At 38.2% G+C, this 23,040-nt stretch overlaps 1 protein-coding gene across 5 annotated transcripts in view; it reads left to right on the top strand.

Moving 5' to 3' along the window:
- Positions 1 to 672: 672 nt before the first annotated feature.
- mtmr4 (myotubularin related protein 4) overlaps positions 673 to 23,040 on the top strand; it is a 47,854-nt gene continuing 25,486 nt past the window's right edge. The window contains exons 1-2 of one of the 5 annotated variants that reach the window (XM_044141399.1): positions 673 to 767; positions 6,484 to 6,588. In XM_044141399.1, coding sequence (XP_043997334.1) covers positions 6,586 to 6,588 — 3 coding nt within the window. In that variant the 5' untranslated portion in view covers positions 673 to 767; positions 6,484 to 6,585. Of the gene's footprint in view, positions 772 to 5,319; positions 5,456 to 5,717; positions 5,845 to 6,483; positions 6,589 to 12,946; positions 13,498 to 23,040 lie in introns of those variants that run through there. The other 4 variants (XM_044141401.1, XM_044141400.1, XM_044141402.1 and 1 more) reach the window with 4 other exon arrangements.

Raw genomic sequence — 23,040 nt, 5'->3', positions numbered from 1 at the left:
CAAATTATAATCCTCAACTCAGAGTTGATCGATAATCATATCCAGAACTTAATCCTTTGATATGATGAGCTTTAATTCATTATGCTGGCTCACATAAATTGACCATTCCCTCTTTGGTTATTCAATTGTACATTTTTTTTTCTTTGTTTGTTTGTTTAAAACACTGATAAGGCCAACCATATAATATGGTGTGTAATTACTGTGGGGTACTGTAAGGAGGCCGGTTAAGAGAAATTGATCAGTGATCCTGCAGCGGATTACTTATTATATATTTAAAAAAATCTATTTTGTTTGATAATTCTGTGACCACATTAATGATTTTTATAAAAACTAAACATATAAAATGTCCTGTTCTGACTCGAACAAACTACATTTTTTTCTGTCATTTCTGATTTATTGCTGTGGTCCATGCACAGGAAGTCGTGAATTCCTTGAATGTTTCATGTCGGCTGTACTCTCGCTGCTGTACATGTGAGCGGTCGCACGTACCGCGCTATTTGTGTGTGTACCCAATTTGTGCCGCGCTGTGATTTTCTATTGGTGCGCTTTGAGCGTTTAGTAACATGTGATTGGCTCGGTTGTGGGCGTGTGCCATTCACTGGTTGCACCTTTGCAAATTGTAATTGGCTGAACTAAACATTGAAGCGCCATTGGGTTAAACTAGTTAGTTTGTTCGCTCGCTATTGGCTGGCGTCCTTGTCATCGCACAAGAATGCGGAAGTTGTGTAGTCTACTGAGTCACCGTTGTGTCAGCTGATTCTTTCTGAGTGAGTAAGTCGGTTTATTTCTTTAAATTAAGTGACTTCTTAGCGGTATATTTTATGTGACATGCGCCTGGGCTTTCAGACTAAGGTGATACTAGTGAACCTTAAACTAGTGTGTTGTTTTCAATGGACATATGAGCGAGTTTTACCCAGCTGCTTCTTATAAGGTTGCTATCCGGAAGCTAGCCTACAGCTAGAGCTTTTGGACACATAGTTCTCAGTGAGAGACACGCTTTCGGTTTGATGAGATGTCATGCTGGAGTACAGCATCAGTCTGTGAACAAACTGGCTTTGACTTTCACTTTCACACAACGGGTGTTTAAACGTCACCCATCTTGTTTACACCTGTTGTGTTTTCATCAGTTCCTCAAACAGCATGTTTTTTTCTGGAAATTTCTTAACCATAGTTCATTGAAAAGCACCATGGAATGTCCCACCTGGACTCTCAGCCTTTACCTCAAGACTACTGTTCATCCAGGAGGAATAGAAACTGGATCTACAGAAGATTCTTTGTCAATAGATTCTAATAATTATCATCACTCGTATTTTATTTCGTTTTCCCCCCTTCTTGTTTGAAATAAACAAAGAAAAATGGGACTAAAATCAGTTTTTAATAGACTGACCAGCAGAATAGTGCACGAACTGCTAAACAGCTGAAACATTTATTTTTATTTGATACAGAGCTATTGTCGTGAGTTAGTAGAAATATTGCATTTCATAATTATACATCTTTTTTTTTTCTTTTTAGGTATGATCTCTGGGTTTGTTTTCTCTGATGTACAGAATAAACATCAGTTGATTTAAAAAGTGATTTGGACTAGAATTGTATTTTTAAACACAGCATGTCTCTGTCATGTAGTTTTTAAAAAATGTATACTAAAGCATTTAAGTAATTTCCCTGCTGGGATGAATAAAGCACTTCTATTCTATTCATAGCTATTGATGGGTTTGAACATTTTTTATTCATTTATTGTAATTTATTTGGTCAGTTTACAATACTTAATTTTATTATTTTTCACTGTATTATATTTATTATAGATGCATATCCAGTTGGGTTGGGAAGACGACAATATTTTCTTTTCTTTTTTTTTCTTCAAATAAAGAAAAAAATATTTATCACTCCATATATTATCTGTAGAATTTATTTTACAAATAAAGACCGTAGTGTGAAATAAGAGCAGAAGGAAGCCAACACTTCAATGAATCCTTCAGTTTATATCAAACTCTTTTGAGATGAGAACTGAAACGTCTTCAAGAGAAAAATCTAGTTTATTTTTTTCATATAAAGACTGGCAAGTCCAGGAATACCGAGATGCTAAGCTGGCAAATTGGATTTTTATTTTGAGACAATTTGCAAAGCAGTTCATCACTTTAACTACTGCAACAACACAGAAAGTTTCAGTTGGAAATTACTCCTACGTCTCTTCTTTTGATTATTATTGCCTCTCCCGTTGGACTGCAGTGAGAAACTGAAGTCCAATGAGCAAAATTATGGAAAGCAGTGATCTAAAAATAGGATAAGACTATTTTGTAGCGTTTAGTACAGTTTTTAGAGGAAGAAAAAGTAGCACAGATTCAGTAAGTTGTTTCAGTCTTTATTTGTTGCCATTTATTGAACAATAATCCCACGGATGGCTGAGATTTGAAGAACTAAACTCCTTCTCAAATAACTATTTGAACACTAAATAGTAACTTTTTTGCTTACCAGATAAAATCTTAACTTGACCAGATGTCTTTATTTTTGTTTCCACTATAGAGTTTCTTTCTTTGACTAATCAAAATTATCTTTGTTGATAAACACATGATGTTCTGTTGAGAGTCACATGATGTGAAGCAAAACCTGATTTTCTTATAAGAAGCATCTCAGCAGTTTGATATTTCTGTGGACGAAGCATCACACAATGTTCGATAAAACATTGTTTGTTCGGAAATGCATTACCCGAAAACTGCCGATGTGTTTAGTGTGGGGTTGTATGTTTGAAGAGAAAAACATACAAAACGTCTTTAAAGTTTACCAACTAGTTTGGTAAACTTTACATGTTTAGCAGACTTTTTAGGACATTTTCTGTAAAACATATAACATTTTTATCTGACATGGCTCATCAAAGCACATATTCTAATTTACTGTGATGTACCAAAAACTTGTTTTATTAGCTGTTGCTTTTTTAAAGACTGCCTTACATGAGGAAAAATGTTATTGAGATTATATTGCCTTGACGATATCGACTATGATTGACTTGCATTGTGCTGAGGTTTTATTTTCCCACCACTGTTTGCGAGCTTTAGCTCATCCAGGTCAGTGAAGTCCATCCAGTTGGCTAACAGTATTATTGGGTTTTCATGGATGTTGCTTAAAATATAATGTGCTACCAAATATTGCATTCAACTAGTGCAGTTGTGATATAACACAGATTGATCCTGCAGTGACTCAGATTCTGTGTATTTAGCTCTAGTTTTATTTCAGTCATAAGATTGTGTATGTTTCAGCATGATTTGACTTGCATGAGCAGCCACATGACACACACAGCAGTGCGGGAGCATTTACCTGGAATTGGTTTTTTTTAACTCCTGTCACCTGTTTTTAGCCCTAGGGACGCCTGTTTAGCTGCTGCTGCGGTCGCAATTTTGATTTCCAGATAACTCGTTGCCGGCCACCGGCGAATATTACCACACGTAAACTGCAGCATCAAGGGTCTGAATGATTTTCTTTGGGATTTTCTGAGTATTGCAGAAGACATGTAGCGAGATGAGGGCAGTTGCTGTTTGAAACCAGTTTGTGTAGGTTTTTAGTTTAATAAAATGCTGCATTGAGCAGGATGAGCACTGTCGCTGTCTTTATTTCATATTCAAGTGGGATCTGTTCTGCAAACAGATTTGCAATTAATTGAATTGAATTACATACTTGGTTGTTCAGGCTGAGGTGTCTTAAGCTAACAGCTAGACTTTCTTTTTTTTTTCTGAAATCAATCAGTGCCTTCAGATAAAACATTTTTGCCTGTGAAATAACAGGATTTTCTTGTAACTCATCAACATAAAATGTTCTCTTTCTCCCAAAATAAACTTTCAGAAACGTAAATCTCTCTGGTTCCTTTTTAAAAGGCAGAACTTTAGAACAGAGTCATGGCTGGATCGACGCTAACTGTACTGTTAAATCGGGTTATGCTGCATTTACAAATTTAGTGATAATCATGCACAGAATTTTAGAGAGTTATTTAAGTATTCATACTTGTTTTGTGGCAGAATGCCATCATCACTGTTTTGCTTCCAATTTTTCATTTATTGCAGCTTTAGGGTCAAATCGTGACTCAGAAGTGTAAGGCTTGAACTCCTTGCAATGTCCCAGAATCCCTTTAGACCTTCACTGTTTATAATGTCGACGAATGGTTTGTAATCTGCTCAAGTGTTGTGATTTCATTGTAGTCAGACGTAAAAAAGTTGTAAAAACTTTTGTCTCTTTGTGTGGCTGAAATGTTATTTTGAAATCTGCACATTCTTCAGGTGTTTCATTAAATCACTTGTCTTTTTATACAATATTAAACATAAAGGGTTTATTTTCACTAAAACATGCAAATAAACAAATCCATTTCTTTTTAAGATTAAACACTAATCTTAAAAATGATTGTCTAGAGTGCAACAACACAGCATTCTTGATCGGGATTTGATCTGCAGCTAAAAAATATTCTAACATCAACATGTGCAAAGCTCGGCCTTTTCTGTTAGACTTAATATCAGTGCATTAGGACTGCTCTGTTGACTTTTTTTTTTTTTTTTTAATTAACCAGTTGATAAGAGAACAGCAAAATTATTATTATTCTTTTAAAGAAAAAAAACAACTGAATTTGGACCCAGTGAAGCTAAAACTTGCTTGAGGAGTTCTGGGTACAACATATTTGCAGACAGATATTTCCTTTAATCTTAAATACAAATTATATGGATTGTAGAGTTTAGACTTAATTACTGCTCTGAATATGTTCTTTCAGCAAAAATAAAATGTTTGAGTCTGCATACTCCAGTTAATGATTAATCAATTAGTAAACAAGTTGACAATTATTTTAATAATCTATTCATCACGATTAATCGTTTCAGTCACCCAAACGTACCACAAAGTGGGATTCTTTTGGCTCCTGCTAATGTAGTTTGGAAGCTTCTTTCTGAATACAGAAAATGTTTAGGTAGATGTTGCATAAATCATGTTTTTATTTATTTTTTTATAGCTTGTCCTGCATAAATGACCAGTTTAGTTGATGCAATCAGTTTTGCGGTTTGTAGTTCTGCTGCCAGTTCCAAATCACACAGTTGTGGAGTTAATCCAGTTAATGGGTTGTTTTCGTTTTCAGTGTGATCTCTTACAGCTGCACGTATAAACGCTTCGCCTGTATGGAATAATCAGTGTTGTACATTCGGGATTGACAGTAATGCCCCACGATAAAGCGAGTCACGAGTCCGCTGTCTGTTGTAAGGTGTGTGTGGCCCGCAGTATGACTTTATTCCACTTCAGGGAGCGAGGCAGAGTAGGAAGAGGGAGGCGGGGGGGCGGAAGAGCAAGCAGTAGTGGAGGGAGGTGTGTCTCGCACTCGATTACAAGCAGTTTCTGTTTGGGACTCGGCGGCTACTGCAACTCTTCCCAGCTCTAATTCAGTGTTAGAAAGTAAACTGAACTTTTCACAGAAAGTTTGATCCAACAGTTTGAGGTAAGATTGCAGCCAAAGTTTGGTTTTGTGAGTATGTTTCTTCTTTTTTTTTTTTTTTTAATTCTTTCTGTTCTTCGGAGTGGTGTGCAAAAGGGGGTGTGTCACAGTAAAAAAAAAAAAAAAAACAGAAAAAAGAGCAAGAGGATGGCAAGTAAGAACTTTGATAGAACAGTATGAAACAATAATCAGATTGTTTAGTCTAGTCTTAAACAAGGAAGTAAACACTTTGTCCATGTTTTGTCTGAAAGCCAGTGTTTTCCTTTTTTCCTTTCTCTCTAAACCTGCACTGAGCATGCTCCTCTTCCTCCTGACTGAACTTGCAAAGGCAAAAGAATGCACTGAATGAATTCAGCAGCAGAGGGCTTCACATTCATTCACTGAACTCCCAGGTCAAGAATACATATATATTTTTAATATTTGTATTGTGTTATTTAGGTATCCACAGTTGTATTACATCTTCCGAAAAGGTAGGAATATAAAAATGGCATTTAGCTTCAGGTCTTTTGTGTTTTCCATACATAATCACTGCTGAGGTGATTTTTAATAATCTGTTTTTATCAGGGCAGCACGCCCACCCGAGCTCCTCGCTGTGTTTTGGGTGTGGAGAAAAGTTATCTGCCTGACTGCTGATAACCTGACAGGGAACGTTGACTGGGCATTTCTCGTAAATCAGAGAATTTCCGGTCAGGTCAGCCGATGTGCTCCCGTGTCACTACGCTGGTGTCAGAGTGCACGTCTGGCACGTTCCTGCGTGTCCGCCTGCAGCGCTGCATGTGTGCTGCGTCTCTGCGTTGACTTTAGCTCATTCACTAAGAGCACTTGTCGGTCAAACCATCAGTGTTTATCTCCAACCTTATTTGGGAAAACTGTTGAATTGTGGGTGTCTTCTTGGGTCTATAGATCTATAAATCTACAGCTCATGCTGTACTTTGAACGAGAGGGGCGTTGGAATCCTTTGAGCAACCACCCACGCACAGAAGAAGTCTGAATGTAATGTGTTTTATTTATTTATATTTTTATCTTGGCAGGATTCATTGCTGGCACGGCAGAGCCCAGCAGACAGGAGGAGAGGGGAGGAGCCTGAAGGGGAGTACCCACCGTCTCTGTCTGCAACGCCGACGGCTGGCAACATGGTGAGCCAATCGCACCGAGGAGGGCCGGGTGTATGTAAAAAAAAAATTAAATTAAAAAGTCACCTCCTACTGATTCCTGACGCGTTTTAATCCGCTTGTTTCTCCGAAGCCCGTAAACAATTCGACAAGTTGCAACCTCACTCTTTTACAGGAAACTCAAAGTGCGGTTGCAGGTCTAAACAAGGCACGAAGAGTCGCACACAAGTTTTACACAATCCACCCTTCATACCTCAATCTTTCCAACGCTGTTCAGAACCTCCTGGTTGTTGCACGTTGATCGCGTCCAGCTCAAGTCTTATTGTAGGCCGAACTGGCCGATTTGCTGTTATCACAAGGTGTGCTTTTTAAAAAAAGAAAGAAATAGAAATGAAAAATACCAAGCAGAAAGTTGGCATCAGTCTTCCATTTTAAGATTGACGCAACTATAAAAATATGTGAAAGAAATCAGAATTGTTTTTGTCATTAACTAAAACAAGTGGGAGACGCTAATCTTTTAGTCATGTCCGAACCAACTCTTTGGATTCAAAGAAACATTTTAGTTTGTTTTCGGTAAACCAGGCAGGAATCATGTTGTTGCTGCTATAGTGACTCCTTCTGGCTCCACAAGGTAGCGGCGCAGTCAGCACGGCTGCGTCTTCAGATGCTCACCGTCGTCTTAATCAGTGGAAGCAGCAGAGCAGCTCACTGATGTCTCAACTCTGATGGGGCTCCGTGACACAGATATTCTCTGTATGGAAGCACATCAAGCTGATGTTATATTTACACGAAACAAAAACCCCGCTTTATATGTATATAAATGTGACATTTGAAACTATCGATGACAAAACTCCAGAGATCCAGGTATTAAATATTAGGTGTTTTGTTCTGTGATGACATAAAATGCTCCTAGTAAAGACTAATAAACAATAGTCTACAACTGAATGGGGATTTGACCATTTAATACTTTATTTACTTTAATTCTCTGGTGGACTTGTTCTGGAAAAAGTCAGTATGTTTTGAACATTCTCACTAACGCACTTTTCTACGAACTCGCAACTAAATTTACCTTTCAAGAATACACGTTATTGAAACTCTTAGATGTAGTAATTTTTAATTTTAGGCCTTATAAAGTGCCAAAATCCATCCAAATTTTTTAATTCTAGGTTTTAATGTACATTTAGCTACATTTAAACATTTACATTTGCTCTTTAATTGCGTTTTTTATAAACATGAAGGCATACATTTCTTTTATTTCTTACATAGGAATGTAGATGTTATGCTGTGACAAACCTCAGCTCAACCGCAGCCATTATGAAGCTTATTGTACAGAGTAAGAAGAACCTAAAGTGGGGTAGCTGATATACAAGGACACTTGAGGCTCCTGCCAAAGCTGGGAAACATCCTTAACCCATTAAGTGAGCTAAATGTAAGCTATTAGGTCAGTCCTTTACTTTATTAGTCCATGTGGCTCTTACATTTAAATCATAAGTCTTGAAAAGGTCTTAAAATTGAACTTCCTCCAATTTGCAGAAGCCATAAAAAGTTGACAACATGGATATTCCACTCTGGATGTTTTTATCTCTGATACTGATCCAAATCAAATGTGCCTTTGTTGATGCCTCATTCCATACTTAAAATATATGCCAGTTATATGCAAACACTGCATTCCTTCTGCGCTATTACGTACATTAGTATTGTGGTGCTGCAGCACTTGATTCAAAAAGTAAACTCAGGATAGACTGTTTTGTAGCGTTTAGCTCAGGTTTTAGAGGAAGGAAAAAGTAGCACAGATTAAGTTGTTTCAAGTTGCCTTTCATTTAACTGTAATTCCACAGATGGCTGAGATTTGAAGTACTAAGTAATTTAAAAAAAATAAATCCACTGTAATATTCCAACAAACACATACACCAGCTGTCATTTGTGTCTTTAAATACTGGATACTGAGGATTCAGCTACTGACTTCAGTAAGATAAAGTCTTACTACTTCTGAAGTACCAGACTAATGTTGGCATGTCTTTTATATATATATATATATATATATATATATATATATATATATATATATATATATATATATATATATATATATATATGACTTGTTGATGATTTAGTCTTGCACATTTCAGCGCTTTTCTAGTGAAGTACACAAAAATATCCAGTGGTGTTTACGCATCGCAAAACACTATTGATTATTGTTTTGCACAGTGACTTGCTTATATGAGAAAACCATTTGTATTGAGTTTTGTTTTTAAAACGCGACCTAGAAAGAGAAGTTATGGCCAAGACGACAGATTTCTCTTGAATCTAAAGGGAACAGAAACAGGAAGTATAACAGGAGGACATGTGTCTCATCGTCCTCATCTGCCCTGTCATTGTGGCTGGTTGCACAGCTCCCAGCTCAGATGGTGGCCCGGCTGGTGCTGTGCCCACTAAGACAGGTGAAATGAGAATGCTACCAGCGAGTCCTGCAGTAAGGTTTAATTCCATGTATTACTTCCACCATCAGGTCTCCAGTCTTGCCTTCCTAGGTATGTTGTGGAGCGGTTGGGTGTGGTCACAGGTGTGCTCTGCAAGAGAAACCATGCTTGAACTGCAATGTGAACACTAAGTGAACCAGACACGGTTTAAACAGGGTGTCTGTGCATCCTTAAAATGTATGTCTTAAATGACTATCTAAAATTAAAACCTGAAACGTTTTCATTGGGTTCTGACTCGAGACAGTTGAGGCTACCTCTAACTTACTGCTAGCATACCCTTGCTATTTAGCTAGCTTTTTTTGCATTTGTCACGGGTGATTTCAAACATTTTTGTTTTATGATGATTTTTGCTAAATCATGGATGAATTTCATACATTTCTGTAGCAATATAGGTCTTAAATGTCAGCCTCAAGTCTTAAAAAAGCATTTAAAAGTCTTAAATTTGAGGTGGTGAAACCTGCAGAAACCTTGCTGAAGTAATTCAGTCGCAGCCGGTCACCTAAGGCCATATTATTGCTTTGATTATGATTCAGATATAAATATAAATACATGTTGGCAGTATTTGTGCAACAAGTGGTTTGACTTGTATAACCTTTAACTCCATTAGGAAGTCATATTTTTTTCAGTAAGCCTCTAAATGGTTTCAGGTAGGGGCATTTCCGTCCGTTTTAAGTTCTTCTTCACGGTTTAGGACTTCAGGTGGGATTGTCTGACTCCTTTCCAGCAGTTGCTACTGTAGGTAATATGATCCTGTTAATCCTCCCTTGCGAGAGGGTGATTATAGTAGCTTCCCAGCCTCAAGCATCCCCCCCTCCACTCTTTCTCAACTGAAACAAGATGGAAGGTATTGAATTTGTGCTGTTGTCTGCTCATGCCGCTCGTTTGTTTGTAGAATAATGGGAGCATGGAAACAAGGACAATAGCGTTGATTTTACGTTGTGCGTTGAAAAGCTACCTTTTATGATTATTTGGGGTTGGTGAGAGAAGTTAACGTACCCCCCCACACACAGGCAAAGGTGTGTTTTGTGTCCCGGTTTCATTTTATAAACTTGCTTCAAACCCAATTAAATCCCTTGCACAGGTGAGGGTGATTCGAGAAGCAACCAGTAGGCTTGTAGTTGAGGCCTAAGAGTTCATTTAAGGTTGATGTTAATGATTTGACAGAAGGGACCTTTGCTTCTGTCACAGTTTGACCTTGTTTGTGTTCGTAGTCTAGTTCTCTACTATTTCCTGTGCTTTCAGTCAAATATGTAACTTTGACACTAACTTCTGTGTTTCTGTCACGGGTGATTTACATGGAATTTATCTTTTTTTTTTGTCACTGTGAGATGTATTCTTTGCATAACTGTCTAATTTTGAACACTTTTTATATAGAGATACTTTATATTTATACTGGTTTCTCTCAAATTGCTGAAATTGCTGGGAAACGATGGTTATTTTTACAGTTTGCTCTCTTAACTTTTACTGATTTTCCCAGTTGGACATGCAGCCTAACATCTCTCATCTTGTCCACTTCTATATCTGTGTATGAACATGTAGGCTGACACCATGCATTGGTGACTCGCTGCCCTGTTTTCCTAAAATAAACCCAGAGACAGGAGCCTAAATCTGCTGCTCACTTTTGTGACTGGCTAAAGTGAAGCTTTTGAATGTAAATAGGAAGAAATACATATTGGCCAACGTCATATGCAGGTTGTGATTTACTCATTTCAAAGGTTCTTTGTTAATTTTTAACTACCATTATGACCAAAGGAGTTTCAGATTGCAAATCAAGATTTTTACTCAGATAAAAAAAAGATAAGGTATTTGGCCTTGATATTTTCATGTTAAAGCTACATAAAATCATGCACAGTACTCTGTCATTGTGTTAAAAGATGCCAGAGTAAAGTACATACAGCTTTTCTTGACTTTTGTGTTTCTTTAGTCTGCAAGAATTAGCTTCTGTTTTCTGTTCCAAGGAGAGAAGCTGAAGAAACTCTGTTCCTCTTTTTAAACAATAATAAACACTCAACCTGTTTTTAAAAAAACCCTAAAATTCACAGTTTTAGTTTCACTTCAGTTTATTTTAATTTCAGTTTATATTTATATTCACTGATAAAACAGACTGACAAAATGTAACCAGATAAAATGTAATGCTTTCTTGGGTTCATTTTAAGCAACATTTCTGAGAAGTTTTGTTCTTTACCAGTGAAAAAACTCTGAAATGAATTAAATTAGCAAAGTCAGTTCAATTTTAAAAGTTTTTTTTTCTTCTTTTAAGTAGTATAAATGTAATTATTCTGATGAATAATTCTAAAAGCAAAAATAAAAATTATGGCTTTAACGATGCATTTTATTGGAAATTGTGGCTGCAGCCTTTCCGCTTCAGTTCACACTTGTACTGAACGAGTGTCATGTAATTTCATTCTCAAAGTTTATAAAACTTTACGTTCTGCCACGATACTTTAGAAAGTGAAACCCTAAACCTACCACTCCCAGCTATCGCTAAAGTCTGCTGTTTGGTAATATTACCACAATTGGGGGATTTTTGCCAAATTATTTTATTAATTGACAAAATCAAATAATATCTCTGATCATTCTATGGTGGCTTCTTTATGGAAACTCAAAGTAGCTTCATTGCTGAATTAAGTGAAAAAAAAAAAGTTGAATTGTTGCTTTAAAACCGAGATATGTTCAGATTTTATTTGATCATTTTGTGTTTTTAGTGCTTCATCCTTGATAAGAAAGGGTAATTTAATTCATATTTAATGTAAAAATGGCATAAATTTTTTCTTAAAGACCACAGCCTAAGTGATCTTCACTGCCACTGGGTTAAGAAGCTTGACTAGCTCTGTAGCTAAATTCGCTACATGTGGAAAGAAACTTAATTTCTTCCACCATAGAAATTTAAACATGATGGTTCCTAACTCTTCATTAAGTTGATAATCCTCCTGTTAGGACCCACACAAACATTTCAGATTCATTGTTTTCTGCCGGACAGCTCACATCCTGAATAACAGATGGCAGAGCCAAAATCTGTTGGATTTAAAGCAAAATGTTAAAATATTTATTTCTAATACACTTCATGTAAAAATTACAAATACAGACTAATATGTTTGATTAAATTTTTTATAATGTTTATTCTGTACATAAACTTAATAAATACTAATGTTGCATAAGTGCCTGTACTTGACTGACCTTTGATACTCCAGATGTCCTTTTTTTCTATTTTTGTACATTCATATATAAAATCAGTTATGATGTAATTTAATTACTTTAAAGCACAACCTTATCGTGCAGAATCAAATTCTTTCATCCATAAAATCAATATCCAGCAGTGCTCCATTCTCTGTGTACTTCATTACATAATGTGGGGTCAGGCAGCTGTAGGTGAGTAGCTGTCACGACTCTGAAGGGGGAAGGTTGGTGCTGGCGATGGTGGGGTGTTTTATACTCCCTGACTACCCCAGTGACGCTCTGCATCCACTGATGCAGTCCAGAGTGCAGAGATGGTGGAGAGGAAGGATTTTCAATAACGCTGTGTCACCAGAGCTCCCCAAATAGATCAGCTCTCCTTCAGACCCCCTCCCAGCCTTCCTCTCTCCTCAGCTACGCAGGTGCAGCTGCGCCGCATCCAGTGCAGCAGTTTTGTGACGATAAACCTCTAGCTGAGGGGGTTTTCCCTTTCTCTTCTGCCTCGGGATCAGCTGGTGGTTGTTTTTGTTTCATGTCCGTGCGTGTCCGGCGCATTCGTCAAACCGCTGCGAATGTACCCCGCGTGCAGCTTCGAGGAGGGCGCAGCACACTGCAGTTGTCAGATAGCACGTGCGCGGCAGCTTTCCCTGGCCCTCCTGCTTACGCTGCTTGCTTAGCGAGAACCGTATTCCTGTAAGAAGCTAGCGGGGGGAGGAGTGCGAGATTAAAGGGATACAGGAGGAGAGATGCGAGCGTGTCAAATGGAGAGAGAGAGGTTGATGCACATGCGGAGGGGTGGAGCTTAGCATCAGGCAGTTTCCTCCGTCTTCCTTTCTCCCATTTATTCCCCCCTCCGTTACTCCATCTGCGGTGCTTTTCAGCTCTTCCCACAGTTTTTTAGCTCACCGGCTCCGTTGGACTGCAGCTCCTCATTGTACCTTTCATGGACTATCCTCCTTTTCTCAGCCGTGCAACAGGGACCGTCTTCAGACGCCGGCACGCTCCCTCTCCCCTCTCTGGAGTGGTGGGGGGAGAGGACTGGGGTTTGGGATCCTAAATGACACCAGCTTGTCATCCTCTAGCACATCTTGAGTAGAGAGAAACCTGCTAAAGGTGGCTGGGGGTACACGAGTTCGAGGGGGGCCGGGGCGGCTGGGAGAAGGATGGTCACGCCGGCTCCTCGTGCTGCAGTCGCGCTGCTCGTCTTTCAGGCACAGTCTTGCTTTTCCTCGACATGAGCCTCGCAGCAAGGGTGTCCTGCTCCATGCTCAACTGCTTTGTAAGTTCACTCTCATGTTATTGTGTTCATTGTTGTCCTAGTTCAGATTACAGTGGGTGTGTATTCCTGCTCCTCCCCCCCTCCATCTCACCTCACCACCTGTGTGTGTTCATGCCTGCCTTCTCACCAAAGGGGGAAGGGATTTATCAACATGAGTGCTACAGTTATTAACTAACACCAACTTTAGCTAATGTACGTGTGTTGTTAACAAGGAGATGATAAATAACTACTTTGGCATACTTTTAAGTATGCGAGGTTTGGTCCGGAGAAGGTCGGGTTCAAAGTGTTTGTGCCCAGAGTGAGAACAAGATGTGCCACGCTAGCTGCGGTGGAGGGCTAGAGCTGGTTTCTCTGGAGGAAATAAGGAAGACTGATGTGGAGCAGGTGTGCTTCTGTTGTTGAATGTCAAGGTGGAGCTAGAGAAAGGTCAAATCTCAGTTTCCACGTAGGACAGTGTGACCGCACGTCTGTGGAGCTGAATAAGATGATGCTTCTTCGTTTGCACTTCATTGACTGTTGTAACTTTCAGCTAGTCTGCTGTTTAACTCGCCATTTAGGGCCTCAGTGTTTTCCTTCTTACCTAATCCCATGTTATGCTCTTCAAAGGATAATGTAATAAAAGGATAAAGCAGAACAAGCATCTTGTGACTCAGAGGTTTCACAAGAAAAATATGTTGGAATTTTAATCTCTAAAGCTTCTGAACTTTTGTAAAAATGTATAGAAATAAAGCAAAGTAAATATAAAGTTTAACTTAGGTTGATGTTCTGTTGCTCAGTGAGTTCTGAGGCATCCTGAAGGTGTGCTAATATGCCAACATGTGGAATCTGGAACATAGTGACAAGTTTTTCAAAGGCATGTCAACAGTCATTAAAATCTAAAACTTAATCCTTAAATTTTAGTCAAATCATAACCAGGACATGCAACAGCTTATTTGATTATCACAAACTAGTTGGTGATAGACCAAGACAAAATACTTCATGTGTAAAAATGGAGAGAAAGTTAGTGTTCAGAAATGGGATAACATCTGAAAAGTGTGGCTTGGATTTCTATTCAGCCACACTGGTACAATACTTTGTAGAGTCAGCTTTAACCACAATTACAGCTGCAGGTGTTTGTTTTCATCGTAGCGCCGTCTTTCCCCTACTCGAGGTTGAACCTTCGCTCCAGGTTCAAGTCCTCTGCAACGTCTGATTGGTCTAGTTCAAGGATTTTCCTGTATTTGTCTGCACTCAACGTCCCACCCAACGCTCATGAGATTTCCTCTCCTCAGTGAAGAAAAGTATCCCCACCAACACATGGGGGGCGACTATATGTTGGTGGTTAAATTTACATCCTCGGAATGTTGTTTTCCTCCCTCTTAACAAAATGCTCTACTTTGTGTTTTCTTTTTTTCTTTTAACATGACAAAATATGAAAATGTTTAATAGGTGTGAATATTTTTGAAGGCTCTACAGTTCTAAAAAAAAATCACTTAAGAAACTAAATTGAAATTGAGCTTTTTGACTACAGTGGGATCTGAAAGTATGTTTTGAAAGCAAAATTAGTTAGAATATTACAAGAGGACCTCTACAGTAAACATGAGGTTGGATTGTCATTGTTTTGATTCTTGAAGCCATGATAAAAGAATCGACTTTCAATGGCAGAGCAGTTCTGTTTTGTTTTTTTTATTCAAATTTGCAACTGAACCCTGAAGTGTTTCTCATACAGATGGCCAGACGCCCTCAAAATTTTCAAGGTTTTTGCACCAAACTGTTCAAATATCCCTGAAAAATAAGAATGAAAAGTAAATTCTGTTTGTCCTTTTGAAGATCAGGGAATCTTCCACTCACTTTGTACACAGAAACTTTAAATCGCATTACTTTGTGTTTTGATTGGACGATGTTGTTTGGAGATGATTTGTATTCCAACTTTAATTTCTGAGAAAACATTTGATAAAGTCAGATAGATGAAGCTGCAGTGTGCCGTTTCCCTTCTGTTGTTTTCTTTAAAAAAAAAAATGCAGCCAGTCATTACACAATTTATGATCAGTCTTAAACATGTCTGTGGCGCGGCTGAGTCGGCACTTCTTCTTTTGCGTCACTGTCTGTATAATTTAGTATCTACGTCCTCGGTTACCTAAATGGATCCCAGGCTTGTCAGTCTTCTCCGTCGGAAGAAGGGCTGCAGAGTTTTAATCACCTCCATTCTTGTCGCCATCCATCAGTGAAGGGCAAACAAACCAGCTTCTGTGCCTGCTCCATGTGCAATATGTTGATCTCACCAAATGGAGCCACAACGCCTAATTGAATTGATTTAGATTTTTCCATGTCTATGATCAAATTATTCATGCTAGCTAAACGAATCAAGCAAAACCAAAAGCTTTTTGGAGATGGCTTATAAGTGTTATTTCTTGCACTATTTTCCTACCTGTGATCCCAGTTGTACATAATCATAACTCTTCTTCAGCTTGCATGAAGAGTTTACAGGCATGCAGCAGGGACGGCTCAGGAGCGCTCACAGTTTCTTATATTCTACCAAAATGATAATATTGTATTGTAAGTATTTGCTCATTTGCCTTCATAAACACACAAATCTACAAGTTTTTATGTCTTGCCACCTCATGCAAAATTCAACTCTTACAGGAAGGTTTAGTTTTTCTGTACGGCTGAAATGATTAACCGGATTAATCGCGAGGAATCAAAATAATGGTTGAATCAATTAATCATTAACTGGTGTATACAGACTCAAAAAATGCTATTTGCTGAAAGAACAGCATACTCACAGCAGTAATTATGCCAAAACTGTACCAAAAAAAATATACATTTGTGCATCTAAGATGAAAACAAAACAAAAACAGATCTTTGTAAATATTTTAGACGCAAAGCGCCTCAGGTGGCATAGTTTTAGCGTCACCTGGTTAAAAAAAAAAAAAAAATCTCCTGTTAAGCACCTTTTCCTTTTTGGATCAGTTAATCCAAAAAATAGTCAATCGATCAGCCCTACACTGCATTGATAAGTTGAGCATCATGGGCTGAGCTTTTCACATGTTGGATTTTTGTAGTTGCAGATGCATCCTTTGCCAAAAATAATCAAGCATTCATTTAAGGATTACTGTTATTGCATTTTAGGCAATAAAATACTTATTTTGTTACTTGAAAAGGAATTTAATTGTTTGCATCTTTTAATGTATTTGTAATATGGAATTTCAAAAGATTTGAATAAGAAAATTAATTGATTAATTGTCGGAATAATAGATTAATCAATAGATGAAAACATTTAGCTGCAGCCCTAGTTTTGTTTTGACCATTCCTCCAGAAGCATATCAGTGAGGTCAGACACTGATGTTGGACCAGAGAGCCTGCTTTGTTTAGTCCTAAAGATGCTCTGTTTCATTGTAGCCTGGTCAGTCGGGGTCTTCCACTGTGAAGCTGTTACACGGCTCATCTTGAAGCTAAATAATCCCCTCTGCACCAGAAGTTACACTCGATATACAGTTCTACTCTCAACTACCAAGAAAAGACTTGCCGATTGAATTGCAATGCAGGCATGACTTGGTGCACAGATGTCATCCTATCAGAGAACCACAGAGCTCCAAAGAGCAACCTATCTCTTACCCTAAATGTTTGAAGGAGCAATCTGTATTTTGATACAGCTGTTGCCACGGAAATGTTTGAATTATATAATAATCAGGGTTTGCAGTTTACTGAATGCAATAAATGTATTTTAGCAATTTAGCTTTCTGACTCCCATGAGTGTATATTTATCAATAGTATGAAAATATTAACTTTGCTGTCTTTCAGACCAACCTATTCCTGTATAATTTTCTCAGTAGTTTTTGGAGGATGGCCAAGTTATCCCACAAAATGGGATTGATTGTTTAGAACATGATGTTCTATGAAATATTAATCTGGCCACAGAGGATGGGGGGAGAAAACAGAGGAGTATGATGGGAGAGCTTCATCAGGTTCTGCCATCGTTTCATCTTGAACTTAATGTAAGAATGTTGTCGGATCCGATGCATCTGAATCCATAGTTTTTTGTTGTTGTTTTTTTTAAAAATAAAAGAACAGTTATGGCATTCCATCTCTGTTTGCACCCGTCACATCTTGAGATACAGGATATGTTGAACTGACTGTTTGGACCAATGCGAGACTGAAACAGAATAATAACCATGAGGAAAATATCACAGCTTCATGCTGCCACAATATAAAGTTAAATAAAAATGTGTGGTATAATTTAATAGCTTTTATTTAAAACCCCAAAATATTTTTTTTCTACTATTGTTAAAAGGCAACAAATTATCACTGCTCTACAAGCTCTTTTTTGCTTTTTTTCCCTGCAATTAACAATTATTTTAGTTGCAAATAATTGAAATTATTAGTTTGCCAATCTGTTCATATAAGAAAATCATTCTGCAGATTTTTCATTTAACCACTTATGTCTTTTCATACATTATTAGATATATATTAAAAGATGGAAATAAAAATAAGTAATGACATTTTATTTCCTAAAATGTAATAATCATGCTTCTTAGTGTACGGCTATTGATTATTTGTAGCAAAGGATGCATCTGTAGCTAAAGAAATGCAGGTGAAAAGCTCTTTTCTCTATTTTCACCTATTTTTTTTAGATTATCCAGTGAATATATGGACAGCAAAAGGTGCCTAATATAAATCATTTCAACCAGATGAAGCTAAAACTATGTTACTGAGGATTTCTGTGTAGAACATATTTTTAGACGGAGTTTCTTTTTAATCTTGAATTCAAAATGTGTGTTGTTTTTTTACACAGTTTTGGCTTAATTACTGCTCTCAGCGTGTTCAGCAAACGCTATATTTCATAGTCTGTATACTCCATTTTAATGTTTATTTGTTTACTAAATTAGTTGACGACTATTTCATCTCTAAAATGAATTGATTACAATCAAAATTGCTTTTGGAATATTCACCAACGTTACTGCTGTTCTCCTTGTATTGACATCATACAGCCCTCCTCACATCACTGCTGCAGGTACCTGGAAATCTATTTAAAGCTCTTTTAAATATTTACAACTTCATTGCCAACTCCTGTATCCCTCATTTAAAATGATCCATCAGTTCACAGTTAACATCAGATATTTGACGACATGCTGCCACAAAAAATTCAAGAGGTCACCTTTGCTTTGTGCTCCTCTAATCTGCACAACTCTGGGACAAAGCCAGATTAAGTAAATAATCCGGCAAAGTATTTTTTTTATTTATTTATTTATTTTTATTCAAAAGCTACACTGAGGGACTCGGCCTCTAAAAAAGTGCTGGTTGTAGCCATGGCAACCAGACACCTATTAGTGATATGTGTGCCAGTTCTTCTCTGTCTCCTCCAACTATCCTACCTCTGCAACGTCCCGAACTCCCCGATGGTTTTTGTTTTTATTTAGTTAAACGTGAGCAGAGGTTTTCCCTCCTCCGTTTCTCATACGCCGTCATCAGATCAGTTCGAATCGCAAGTCAATAAAAACACAGACGCCATTACTTCGCCTCGTCACGGCATCTCGTCTGCCGCCACGCTGACTGCTGCTGTTCTGCGTGTTATCACGACATGCAAAGCGGCGGTTATAACTGTAACGCATAGAGGCTCGCGCGCGACACGGCTGTCGTCTGCAGCTTTCCAAGCGCTGCTCAGACAGAGGTTAGGGAGGGCGTTTTGGCTCACAGCAGTGACGAAGCAAAAACACCGCCGGCCGCAGGACAAGCTGTGCTCCCATCTTTTTGTGTGAAGTCGGAGCATCCCTGTTTCCCCTTAATCTACTGTAAGCCACTTTATCTGCAGCCCTCTAGGGAGGAATAAACTAAAACAGAGCTGTGTGCTGCATGTGTTTGTTTAGGAGTGCAGAGTTTGAACAGCTGTGCTCGCTTTAAAAAGGTATGAGGATGCTGAAAATCTCCAGATTCTTGTAGTTTAGCTTCAGTGTAATAAACACAGCTACAATCATGTGTCCTTTTAGTTTGCCAATCCTTTTTTTCTGCGGTCTTGCCAAATAGGAGTGGACGATGTGGACGTAGTTTTATCACAATATTTTGTGGCACTATTGTGACGATAAGAGATAAGGACTATTTATTACTTCGTTTTTAATGTACCTGGATGGCATTGACTGCATGACACAGCAGTAATAGCCCCACTAACATAAACTCCTCTTGAAAAATGTTCCCATATGTAAGATTCTTATTTAGGACACCAGTCACACAAAAAAGTGTGATTTGTGCCACCGAACTGCACGCAGTAACTGCATTTATTCAAGTTTATTGACATTTATTGATAATCTTATTGAACCTGCAGACGATTAAAATAATTTTAAAAAAATATCAATCATGACAGCATAGACAGTTTTGTTTTTAAAATAAATCCTTAAAGCTGCTCTATGCAACTTGTGTATAAAATAAAAGCTACACATTTGTTAAAATGGTCACCGTATTGTGACGGTGAAATATGAGACAAATAATCTGATACAAAGATAGAGTTCCTCCACAAAGTGCTGCTATTGCTATCTGAAGAAATCCACCGTTCCCAGTGAAAAATAACCAATTAGAACCAGGAGGAAGGTTCTTAGCGCTGTCAATCAATCCTGTGTATGGCAGAGAGACATCTTACCGTTACCTGCCATCATCGGTGGCCATTATAACTAGCTTTAGCATTCACGGCAGCTGCTACCGGGAAGACGTAGTAGCTTAGCAGAGAGTTGAGTGGGAGAGTGATGAGCAGTGCTTACACAAGCATGACTAACAGTGCTAAGATCCGCCTCCCGACTCCTATTAGTTGTTTCTAGTCGGCACTGGGAGAAGGCAGAGGAGCTTGATTTATTTTTTATCACAGGTAATCTGTCTTATGCTGTCACAACTGTTACAATTTCAACAAATATGTAATATAATACACCTTTAATTGAAACTTTTCTTGACGACTATGAATGAAAATTCTTATAGGAAATTTATCCCAATAAAAGCTAAACGATACGATAAAAGCTCAGCCCTACTGCCAAATTACCTTGTCTAGGTAACCGTTTCATCTGGAGTGGTGTCTGGTTTCCGTCTGCTTGTGTCTTTAAAGTACGCCGTGTTCCAGCAGGGCTCTCACCAAAATGCATGGTCAGGGTTGCTCCATATCATAATTCAGCAGCAGGTGCCAAGCTCTGTAGTGTGGCTCAGCAGAAAACATACTAGAGCCAAGGGAGCTTGTGGCTTATTAACACTGGATGTGTCGCTCTGATTGCTGGAAGAACCACATGGATGTTCTTCTGAACTGATGAGCATTGATTTCCTTGGGGTGAGATTAAAGCAAACCTTTCTGGTAAAGCAAACATGCGTGTAGATTGCGGGAACAGGTGAGCCCTGAGATCTGCCTGTAATGGCCTGAATCTCTGAGGATGCTCCTGACTGATGGCCACTGTCACCACTGGCTGAAATACTGATGAGGCGCAGCAGTCTGCTGTAGGCCTACGTAAGTCAAAGGTCATAATCAGAGTGGAGAAAAGCTTAAATAAGAGGTTTTCACACCAATCTTGAACTGAAGTTAAAATGGTAATTGATTTTGGGGTTTTTTCTTTTTCACCTGTATTCTCAAATAATTTTCCTAGTAAAAAACTTTGCTAGAATTTAGTTGCTTATTTCCAGTCTGGGTTTTGTGAACCTTTGACCTACTGATGGCATGTTGAATTTTTCCTAAATTCTTTTCATATTTTTAATGAAATAAGATTTACAAACAGCATTCAGAATATTTTTTCTAGGCTCCTAGTTGTGAGCGGTCATTAACTATTTATTTTAGGAGCAGAGGGGACATCTTGCTCTACTGTTTATAGAGCAGCAGCTTCTATAAACGGTTTCATTCACAAGTCATTTCTGAGTTTATAAACCTAAAGTATAACTGCAGTTGTGAGAAGCCAAACAAATTGGACAATTTGGACAACATTCAGAGCAATAGTAAGCTGAACTTCTGATTCTGAGTTATCATGAATAGGAATTGAATTAGTCATATGGTTGTTATTAATCGTAGTAACCTGGCGGGTTACTGCGACCCGGGTCGGTCTGTCAGTCAGTCGAATCTCACAGCAGACAAAAATGGGACGGTAGCTGATTATCAGATCTTTGCAGAGGTAGATTAGATCGGTTTTACATTTAAGTATCAGCCGATCACTGATCTCCCAGAAGTGAGGAAATCGGGGCCAATTTATCAGGGCATGCTTGGTAAAAATGTTGATAAAAATCCTCAATAAACGGCGATAAGAGACACAGTTGTGAATGGGGAATAAGCTACATATTCTAATAGCTTAGGATCCAAACTCTTAGCTTCTCTAATGTTTCTGCCCTCCAGGATTAAAACGCTGCAGCATTTAACCAGAACAAAACTCCCAACGTCTCCTTCACCTTGAATGCATCTTCCCTAAAAACGGAAGCCTAGTTTTATAGAGAACATAAGGGCGGTGTTTAGAGTCAATGGAGCCATCAGTAATGTCAGAAGGCACTTAACTTTGCAGTATGTTTCAGGAAGTGTAAACGTCTGTGTGGCACAGCCTTGGCACCCGCCTCCATAAGCTGCCGTCTGCATGACCGTTTAGTAAAATATATTATGTAGATGTGGCAGAAAGATTGCTTTGTTTAGTTACGTTTTTACTGCATGTAGTGACTTATGGCTTTAATCTCTCCCACACCCATAGTAGGTCATCAGTTACAGCATAAAAGGAGCAGAGGACGCTCCATCAAGAGTTGACACTCCTGCTTTCTGTTAACTCCCTAAGTCTAGATCAAGTTTACAGACAAGTCTCTCCAGGGCTCACCTGTCAGAGGACAAAGTCTTCATTAAAGTGTTTTCAGTAAAAGCCAGGATTTGCCCTTGCCTCAGTTGTGTGACGTTAAACAGCTGCTTCCAAATACTTATCAAAATAAGAGAAAAACGTTTAATCGATGTTGGGGTTTTTTTCTCCTTTTATTTTCTTGGCGTTTTTAACCAGCCCAGCAATTTCACCTACAGGAAAAGTAAAATCAGCACATTTCAGAAACAAGGCTTTGTGCCGTAAAAGTAACTAATTATGATACACAAATGTAATAAACATTACATTTTGTCATCAAAATCATCTGAAAGCTGCTTCTTCAAGAACACTGGACATCACCCCCAATGAACACTCCCCACGAAGAAGCCAAACTGGTCAGAGCTGATTGGAATCAATCAATCAATCACATTTTATTTGTATAGTACATTTCAGCAGCAAGGCATTTCTTCATTATTATAACCTGCGCTAATGAGAGCATGTAGCTATTAAATAGGAGGGGACCCAGGATTGAGCCTGGTGGTACCCCACATGTGACTGATGACACAAAGGTAATCTTTTTAGGTAAGGTTTCTTCCCTTTTATTGTTTAGAGCTCAGTTTAAACATAGGGGTTTTTATCTGAATTATGAATAAAAATGCCGAGTCCCAATGTTTTCTATATTTTTACTGAATTTAGTTGTAGAGTGCGTAGGACTGAAAAAAGAAATTGTCACTTTATGGACATAATCATCTAAAAATACAAGACCAAAACACTCCTGGCAGCTGAT

Source organism: Gambusia affinis, linkage group LG15, assembly GCF_019740435.1.
Source record: "Gambusia affinis linkage group LG15, SWU_Gaff_1.0, whole genome shotgun sequence".
In the NCBI taxonomy this organism is placed as follows: domain Eukaryota; kingdom Metazoa; phylum Chordata; class Actinopteri; order Cyprinodontiformes; family Poeciliidae; genus Gambusia; species Gambusia affinis.
This window is presented reverse-complemented; position numbering and strand designations above follow the sequence as displayed.